The following is a 10,901-nucleotide window of genomic DNA, read 5'->3' as shown; positions in this document are numbered from 1 at the left end:
GGTTGAGGAATATGGACTCGTCTTCCGTGTAAGGTACCGGGTATGTTTAAGTATTATAGTGAGTGAGTTGAGTTCTACGTCGCACTCCTCAATATTCCAGCTATATGGCGGCGGTCTGTAAATAACCGAGTCTGGACCAGACAATCCAGTGATCAACAACACAGGCATCGATCTGCGCAATTGGGAACCAATGACATGTGTCAACCAAGTCAGCGAGCCTGACCACCCGATCCCGTTAGTCACCTCTCACGGAAAGCATATATATAGTCGCCTGAGTGGGTGAGTTTAGTTTAAGCCGCACTCAGCAATATTCCAGCTAGAACACTGTGATCTGTAAATAATCGAGTCTGGACCAGGCAATCCAGTGATCAACGTCGTCCCTTTGGGAAAGTCGGACAAAGGCGCGAAAGTTAACTCTTTGACATTGATTCACAAAATGCATGCAGCACAATGCACATATGATAGGTGCATACAAGACAAGACAACTTTGTCCTTGCCATCTGCTTCGATACTTGTATGTTTCAGTCTGTCTCTCTCACAGCCCGTGGGCCATATTTTCCCTCTATCCATGCAGTTCTTTGTGAAATGCTAAATCTAAACAAGTCTAGATTTCCTCGGGTTCTAAATTTTTCACCTCACAGTGGCTCCATTTCAAATGAAATGGGGTCATTTGTTACGATGAAAATTCTGTATATTCAGAGAGTAAGCATCAATGTAGCTTGATAACGATCAGCATTGGAATCTATTTCGGAACGTCGCCTATACAGAATAAGAAACAAAAATTTGCATATGCATGAATATAGTTGTAAGTCCTAATTCTTCATCCACCCAACATTTAGAAAACCAATCAGAGAAATCAGTGTAGCCGCCATAAAATATCTGAATCTGTCAATGACGAGAGCGAAGTTTACCGAACTATTCTGGGACACTTGACACTCTTCGAATTTGTCTATACCAAAATGTAAATATACCTGCTTAGTATACCAGCCAACCTTAACGTTAACTGATTTTATATTTGTGTTTTTACAAGCCTGGCCTCATTATTTCAGTGCCAATAACTGTCCTAGCTAACTTTATGAAAAAAAGAACAAACATTTTTTTAAAATGATTGTCAAACACTAACACTGCAACGGGTAGTGCAGCTGCATGGGACGTACATGTACCATTTGGCGGAGTAAGAAACGACGCACGCAGTAACCAGTATTCGACTACTTAAGTCAGTACAAAACAAGTCGGGCACGTGAAATTTTACAGTCACTGGCCCGACATGCTGTTGAATTTTCATAGCGTTATTTTATAAACATACCACTCTCCCCGACTTTTATATTACACTTTTAAATCGTGCAAGATTATGACCTGATACAAAATGTTCATCATATTATCAGCTTAATGAGGACTTACATAAGTTATCTGAGCAGATTCAAAATATTTCAGAAATTCAGGCGTGTGTTTTCTCTCTTGTGTTTTTTTTTCACGGTATTTTATCTTTTTGTGAGCCTTTGCTTAGTTTCTATATTCAAATTTGGAGCTAGTGAATTATTTTGTGGGCTGATTTCAGGGGTGGCTAGCAACATTAGGAACTATTTCGCACATTGTTGACTGACGAAATAATGACGAATCTCTCCTGAAATGCTGCACACCATAAGTAATGAGCATACCGCATATTGTGGTTGTTTGTAAAAGTAAACACGTGTCGAGTGGTCTCTCTCTATATATATCCTTGCTGTAAGTTTCTACCCGGGACCATTCATATATAATGATCACCCTATACCGTCTCTTGTTCTACTGACAGCTAAGTCCATGCATGTATAGTAATTGCCATTTTATAAGAGGCAAGTCCAGACACGTGGTCACCCTCAGGACGCCAGTCTTTTAGAGGATAATGTGTTATATTTATCCACATTTGTTTGTTCGTGGTTGTTTTTTGTTTGTTTGGGTTTTTTTTAGAAAATATCATTTAAATGTTATTTCTTACCTTCTTCACTTGTTCAAGTCTGTTCGAGTGCCTGTGCACATCATAATCTATGTATATGAACAATGTTTGAATAAACATTGAACAGTACCTTAAATAAGTAAAAAAAATGCACGAAGTTGTTTTAAGTGCACGATGTTGTACATCATCCACAGTTCTCCTTTGATTCCCATTCCTTAAAACTTTGACTTTGTTTGAAATGTTTCATCCAACACTTTGTATTAAACATGTCGGACAATATATTTCACGTCGTGAGTAATGTTAGCGTGGATGGCGTTTCTCTGAAGAGAAGGACAGAATTACACTTACTCATTTGCATAAAGCATGTGAATCTAAAATTATACCGCGCACGTGATCGCCTTGTTCGATCGTTTTGGAGTTTTATAGCCTCCACGACAGGCATTAGAAGATAATATGGAGATACTTGTATCTGACGGATTAGTTTACTAATGCGACTGAAATGAATCTTCTATTGTGTGCAATTCAAAGGGTTTAATTTGTTTACATCTCATCGACACGTTACGCTAGAACCAAAAGTCAGTGCTCGTGTGTTACGAGAATACAACAGGTGCGATATTACTTTCATGACGACATATTACACCGGTCTTTGAACCACTGTCGGAAAGTCGATAACGGTTGAGGTGAGCATGTGACTGGTAAGGTACAAGTGCTTAAATTTGAGATGATGAAATAATGAACTCCATTTGTTTTGATACGTCATACTACAGGTGAACTGCGGGAATTAACACACCTTCTGTCTACCATTTGGAGCTGCCTTACTAAAATGTGCAACATTATAAATTCCAGTGAGGCATAAGACTCCTCAGTGAAGAACGAGTGCAGACTGGGTTATATCAAGGTCACTGATGTAGACTAAGTGACACTCTTGCCTCTAGAAGATAGGTATAACTTGGTGAGAGAAACTTACCCTTGTACAGACGAAGGATTCAAGGACCGTAATCATTTCATTATTATCAAAAGGCACTGTTTTAATTTAGCTTCATTCCCTGAAAGTAGACCTTGAATTTAGGGAATCCCTAAATGTGAAATAAGGAGTAGCTGTTTATTTGCTGGAAAATATTTTATCTACTGATTTTTCTACTACATTTTTCATGTGGAACAAATGCACTGTTTCGGGTATTTTTATAATGGCAAATTATATCAGCATATCTAAGAAATAGATGCACATACGCGACAATGATATAAGAACGATAAACCGTGTTATGACACAAACGAAGACAATCAACAACAACCAACAGACTGCTCATTGCGGTGGAGCTGAGGATTAGTAGTCGTAAGGAGAAACGTATTGCTTTATGTTCCATATATGGAATGACGACCTTCAGGACTTGCAGTACCACACACGTGTTAGGAAAGGCAGGTGAATATTCTAACTGATGGCAGGGATATCTGGTGCAGACGACAATCAGCACTCAGATCATGACAGTGGTCAGAAAGGAACAGTAAACAAGGACATGATCGATCAGGGAGCGCCTCGAATGAACGGACACGGTAAGACATTTGGCTGAAGACACGATCTCATTCTTGCATGGGGCAAAGTCGAATATCGTGCTGTTGGTGTCAATTTCAATGGCATCAAGTTATTTTTGGTCAGTGGAATGTCTATAGAATATTGAAAACGGGTTTGTGTTTCCAGGACCGGTAGCTCTGTTACATACCGTAGTAACACACTTCGCATCAATATTTTTGTTGGCGAAAACCGATGCGAATTTCCTTAGTCCCGATGTTGCATAAGCAAGACTTTGGTTTTATAACTATGTTTTTAGCAAAGCCAACGAGTTTCAAAAGCGATATAGACAAGTGGTCATTTGGAGCCATTAGCATCGATCGCTGTAGACCCATTTGGGTAGTCAAAACAGAAATCCAAGGTCGAAGGGTCAGGTTACCAAATTTCTTGACCTCAGCACAGCTGATCTCACGCAATCACTGTCGTCTATTTCAGCAGCGGGACTTACGAAACTTCTCACGGGCCTAAAACATGCTTTTACGTAAAGTCCTGACTCAACTGGGGGCTACTTTTGGCAAAACTGATTACATACGCAGTCACACTCCTCAAACATATAAACGCCATCAGTTTTATTAGTGACCGACATCAGAGAGTATCATGAAGTGAGACTTTCAGAGACCAACAAAAATGGCACCATATGGGACCTTTCATAATTTATGGTTTGCTGGGGATGATGATTTTTACCGTGTACATGTGAATGACTCCCCCTAGAATTTATGTACAAGATAAGTTACACACCCCTCCCCACCCCTTTATTATTAAATTACCAAAGTGATGAATTTTATAAAAGAAATATTCTAGTGAATTAGGGAATTACTTGCTTATGTATACAATATGATCTTTTAAAAATCTTGTTCTTTTAATTTGTTGTATCCAGTTTCCATGCATCCACAATAAGGAGTGATCATTGTACTGCAATAACCAGTGTTATTTGTCAGCCCAGAGGTGTAGACACATTGTGATCACTCACCCCTCACTAAGGTGAGCCAGTCCTGAAACATACCCAGTAATTTTAGATTAGAGAGTCCTGTTTGTCTACATTTTGGCCATGAACTCTTAAAAATAAAGCAGTACAAGTTGTCCAGGGGACATTCTGTGCTGTGTGTCACATGACCCCAAGACAGCCAGTCAGTCATTGTGGGGATGTGCCACACATTAACTTTAACTCATGATTGTTCAAGATTCCCAAAGAGGTTTCCCATTAACTGTAAAGTAGCTAAAGTGAATGTTGTAAACAAGAGATGAGTCAAACAGTATTTGTAAACTATTTTTATTAACATAAATGGTAATAAAAATCTGCTCATTCTGACTTTGTCTGTCACTGTTGAGCTAAAATAGTAACAATCTCGTAAAAGTTATATATGATTTAAATATTGGTAATGAAACGAAAGCAGAACCAGCTGTCCCCAGCTTATGAAAGGCTGACCTTTTCCATTAGGTCACTGTCAGGCATACTGCTTTAGAGATTTGGGTTTGGGACATATTTACTAGCTATATATTTAGCAGAAAGCTTTTCCCAAGATTTGTCCTGACCTAGCCGTAAATCTACAGGCTACTGACTATTGGTCCACACTTTGAAAAATAACGACTTGTGACCCCCCATTAGGACCCTCATTGAGTTGACACAACTTATTGATGATCAACTTTGTTTAACAACTGTGACATATGCTTGAAAACGGTGTATGAACCTTTACCAAAACATCACAATTTTAATCGTGTTTACGACTTTATGAACTGAGTGTACTTACAGAAATTACAAGGTATACTGACTAATGACCAGTTATCGCCACAGCCTGGCTGTAGCGCTTGCGCAGACAGCTTCACTGTACTCCCTTAGTTTTTCACACATTGACACATCACATAAGCGAGAGGTTATGAGGGGTAAAATCACTGTAAGTATTTTACATTCTAGATGTGACAAATATGAATCCCCTTGGAAGACTAGACCCAAACATGTCAGGAGGGATGTCATGTCACTATTAATGTGTTGACATGAAATTTCAAAAATGATGAGAATTGAATAAAAATCATCCTGGCTGTTGTGAATTTGTGAAATTACAGTTCAGCACATACAGGGTGCAGAGTTTATGTTGTCTGACGTTCTCCATAATGCCAACACTCAATCACCAACCTTTGAATTGACCTAAATTTCCATCTCCATTTTATGGGCTCAACAGATACCATGCAGACATTAGAGACCAATATTACTGTCAATTTTCACATTTCCCCCCCCCCCCCCCCCAGAGAAAACCAACATCACCAAAATTGCAAACAACTACACTAAATGTCAACTTTGACAAGCTCAACCGTGCAGCGAGACCTCCACTTTACCCATCAGCTTATATTAGTGTTCGTCAACATTCACAATAAAAGCAAGTTTTGTTTTTTCAAATTTTTATTTTTTAAAACAAATTCTGATTTTAAAATTTCTTCAATCTTCAATGTATCAAGGTTTGGAACACAATAGTTGTATTACCAGATACATGTCACTTTTGCTGAATAACATGAAAACTTCAGAAATGGTGAAAACTGGCAGTGTTAGTTGTTGGGGAAATTACAATAGACACTACTGCACTTCCTATTGATCGTGTTTCAGATAAACACGATCAGCATCTGTCTTAGAGCAGGGAACGTCAGCGAATGGCTTATCTGTCATCAAGATAAGTTGTGTTTCATTATGTTAAGAAACAATGAAGCAGATTGTTAAAAAACGCTAAAATATATGGCGCTAACTGGTCACTTGCCAATAGTGTCTATATTCTTCAGTCTGCGCTTCTGAACGTTGATGATGATGTTAATGGTTTTGTTATCTAAAGAATCCTGAGCAGGAAGGAAATGAGCTTCAGTGATGAACCAAAAATGCCTTGAATCTTCAGATATTTTACATCAAATTCAGTGTGTGTGCAGGAGTGTCATGGCATAACAATTTGCTCGGAGATTTGGTAGCAGGAAGGTGTGGAAGGTAACCATGGTAACACGTTAATGATGCTGTGAATGATAAGGACAACATGGCTGTTGATGTCACAAGGTTGAGTGAGGTTATGAATCAGATAAAACAATGCAGCAGTTGAAAGTGGCCTAAGAGGAAGTATGAGGACAGTTTCCTGTCCTGTGAATATTCCCTACGAAACATTTCATGCTGTGACCCTTTTGTGTGGAGAATATTATTACTGAAACTAAAAATCTGACATGAAGACGCAAAATGAGAAGCGTCTGCTGCTGGTGAACTCGGGCTGGGGTCTTACTGTGTCAATGTAGGCCTGGTTCATCTCTCGAGGACACTCTTCGGTGTGATGGTGCATAATGTGCCCTATGTCCTTGACAAGAGAAGGATCAGCCACACAGTCAACATCTGAATGGAGACCAACAAAATAACATTAAGTGTAAAATTGTTTTTGTTCTGTTCCTGTATCAGAGTACCCTGATGTGCAGGGATGATTCCTTCACTGTACAAGACCTGGTCCTGTATCCCAAGACCATGAGGTGCAGGGATGATTCCGCCACTGTACAAGGCCTGTATCCGGGGGGCATGACGTGCAGGGACGATTCCGTCACTGTACAAGGCCTGTATCCCAGGACCATGACGTGCTGGGATGATTCTGTCACTGTACTACAAGGCCTGTATCCCAGGACCATGACGTGCAGGGACGATTCTGTCACTGTGCAAGGCCTGTATCCCAGGACCATGACGTGTAGGGACGATTCCGTCACTGTACAAGGCCTGTATCCCAGGACTATGACGTGCAGGGACGATTCCGTCACTGTACAAGACCTGTATCCCAGGACCATGACGTGCAGTGACAATTCTGTCACTGTACAAGGCCTGTATCCCAGGACCATGACGTGCAGGGTCATAATGTGGACACAGAGATGTTTGTTTGGCTGGTTTGTTGCTTAATGCAGCTCTTAACCATATGACTGCAACCACGTTAGCAAGCCTCAGACCAGCCTATATCGGACAAAGTGACATGTGTCACCCAAGTTAGCAAACCTCAGACCACCCTATCCTGTCAATCAGCCGTTTCAGCAGGCTTGGCGTACTGAAGATCAGTTCTAACCCAGATCTTCCCAGGTGGACGGAGGTGTATATGCCCAGTTTCTGATACTAACAGAGTGTTCACTGACTTGAACTAACTGTCCAGTGTGACATGATACACAGTCTACAAGTCAGTGCCGGAGACTTCTGATAGTGAGTGGTGTCATCTTTGCCAGACCTCGTATCACATCTGTAACTGTGTTATAGCCTGAGGACACCAAACATGGCAGGGGTTCAAAAATCCCATAACCTTATGCCTGGGAAATGTCAGTTGTCATTTCAGGCAATCAGGTAATGGTATCTTACGGTGGACTACTAAATCCACTTATGGTTGCAAACTGCAACTAGACTTATATTAAATTTCATTTCATATCTACTCTAAATGTAGCTATTAAACTTCGCAATGGTAATAAAGCAGGGTTATGTTTCCTTGTTATTTATCACTTTTCAATAAAAAGTCCAGGAAACATCAAATAACATGTTGATTTATTCTTTCATAATTATTTCATCATCATGATTATGTCATAAAAATCAGGGCAAGTGGAAAATTGGCCAGGACTAGTTACATTCTTAAAGTCACTTGCCTTATGGCAAGTGGCTTTTTTTTTTTAAAAAAAAAAAAAATAACCCCTGCATGGTAAAGGAGTGTGTGACAAGGGAGTCATGAATGTGACAGAATGTCCAAGCAACTCAGTTATAACCTGACCTGGCAGTGCTCCAGCACTGGGACCAAGGAATGTAAACTGTAACAGATTTATTACGATGAGTTAGGACAAAGGTTCACCGTTCAGTCATAATGTGGGACAGGAGAGAACTGAAACTGCCTGCATCTTGTACAAGGTATCAGGTGAAACTGCTGTTATTATACCCACATGGGCATAGAGATATCACTTGTTATCACACCCACACAGACATAGAGATACTGCTGGTTATCACACCCACACAGACATGGAGATACTGCTGGTTGTCACACCCACACAGACATGGAGATACTGCTGGTTATCACACCCACACTGACATAAGATACTGTTGGTTATCACACCCACACAGACATGGAGATACTGCTGGTTATCACACCCACACAGACATGGAGATACTGCTGGTTATCACACCCACACAGACATGGAGATACTGCTGGTTATCACACCCACACAGACATGGAGATACTGCTGGTTATCACTCCCAGACAGACATGGAGATACTGCTGGTTATCACACCCACACAGACATGGAGATACTGCTGGTTATCACACCCACACTGACATAAGATACTGCTGGTTATCACACCCACAAAGACATGGAGATACTGCTGGTTATCACACCCACACAGACATGGAGATACTGCTGGTTGTCACACCCACACAGACATGGAGATACTGCTGGTTGTCACACCCACACTGACATAAGATACTGTTGGTTATCACACCCAGACAGACATGGAGATACTGCTGGTTATCACTCCCAGACAGACATGGAGATACTGCTGGTTATCACTCCCAGACAGACATGGAGATACTGTTGGTTATCACACTCACACAGACATGGAGATACTGCTGGTTATCACACCCACACAGACATGGAGATACTGCTGGTTATCACACCCACACAGACATGGAGATACTGCTGGTTGTCACACCCACACAGACATGGAGATACTGCTGGTTATCACACCCACACTGACATAAGATACTGCTGGTTATCACACCCACACTGACATAAGATACTGCTGGTTATCACACCCACACAGACATGGAGATACTGCTGGTTATCACTCCCAGACAGACATGGAGATACTGATGGATATCACACCCACACAGACATGGCGATACTGCTGGTTATCACACCCACACTGACATAAGATACTGCTGGTTATCACACCCAGACAGACATGGAGATAGTGCTGGTTATCACACCCACACAAACATGGAGATACTGATGGATATCACACCCACACAGACATGGAGATACTGCTGGTTATTACACCCACACAGACATGGAGATACTGCTGGTTATCACACCCACACTGACATAAGATACTGCTGGTTATCACTCCCAGACAGACATGGAGATACTGTTGGTTATCACACCCACACAGACATGGAGATACTGCTGGTTATCACACCCACACTGACATAAGATACTGCTGGTTATCACACCCAGACAGACATGGAGATACTGCTGGTTATCACACCCACACAGACATGGAGATACTGTTGGTTATCACACCCACACAGACATGGAGATACTGCTGGTTATCACACCCACACTGACATAAGATACTGCTGGTTATCACTCCCAGACAGACATGGAGATACTGTTGGTTATCACACCCACACAGACATGGAGATACTGCTGGTTATCACACCCACACTGACATAAGATACTGCTGGTTATCACACCCAGACGGACATGGAGATACTGTTGGATATCACACTCACACAAACATGGAGATACTGTTGGTTATCACACCCACACAGACATGGAGATACTGCTGGTTATCACACCCACACTGACATAAGATACTGCTGGTTATCACACCCAGACAGACATGGAGATACTGTTGGTTATCACACCCACACAGACATGGAGATACTGCTGGTTATCACACCCACACTGACATAAGATACTGCTAGTTATCACTCCCAGACAGACATGGAGATACTGCTGGTTATCACACCCCACACACTTGGATATGCAGCAGGTTATCTCATCAACACAGACATGAAGATACTGATGGTTATCTCTCACACACACACACACACACACACACACACACACACACACACACACACACGGTTACTGCTGGTTATCATACCCACAGTTACATGGAGATGCAGGAGGTTATCTCACCCACACAAACATGAAGATACTGATGGTTAAAAGACACACACACACACACACACACACACACACACACACAGAGACATGGAGATACTGCTGGTTATCATACCCACAGATACATGGAGATGCAGGAGGTTATCTCACCCACACAAACATGAAGATACTGATGGTTAAAAGACACACACACACACACACACACACACACACACACACACACACACACACACACACAGAGACATGGAGATACTGCTGGTTATCATACCCACAGATACATGGAGATGCAGGAGGTTATCTCACTCACACAAACATGAAGATACTGATGGTTAAAAGACACACACACACACACACACACACACAGAGAGAGAGAGAGAGAGATACTGCTGGTTATCATACCCACAGTTACATGGAGATGCAGGAGGTTATCTCACTCACACAAACATGAAGATACTGATGGTTAAAAGACACACACACACACACACACAGAGACATGGAGATACTGCTGGTTATCATACCCACAGTTACATG

General features: G+C 41.4%; 1 protein-coding gene across 1 annotated transcript in view; it reads left to right on the top strand.

Annotated features, from left to right (window-relative positions):
• Positions 1–3,295: 3,295 nt before the first annotated feature.
• The window catches only part of LOC137257690 (clustered mitochondria protein homolog), a 55,609-nt gene continuing 48,003 nt past the window's right edge, over positions 3,296–10,901 (top strand). Inside the window, exon 1 of the mRNA XM_067795069.1 lies at positions 3,296–3,484. Within this exon, the coding sequence (XP_067651170.1) occupies positions 3,370–3,484 (115 nt within the window). The 5' untranslated portion in view covers positions 3,296–3,369. The remainder of the gene's footprint in view (positions 3,485–10,901) is intronic.

Source organism: Haliotis asinina, chromosome 1, assembly GCF_037392515.1.
Source record: "Haliotis asinina isolate JCU_RB_2024 chromosome 1, JCU_Hal_asi_v2, whole genome shotgun sequence".
In the NCBI taxonomy this organism is placed as follows: domain Eukaryota; kingdom Metazoa; phylum Mollusca; class Gastropoda; order Lepetellida; family Haliotidae; genus Haliotis; species Haliotis asinina.
The sequence above is the reverse complement of the archived record's forward strand: the minus strand, read 5'-3'. Positions and strand labels throughout refer to the sequence as shown.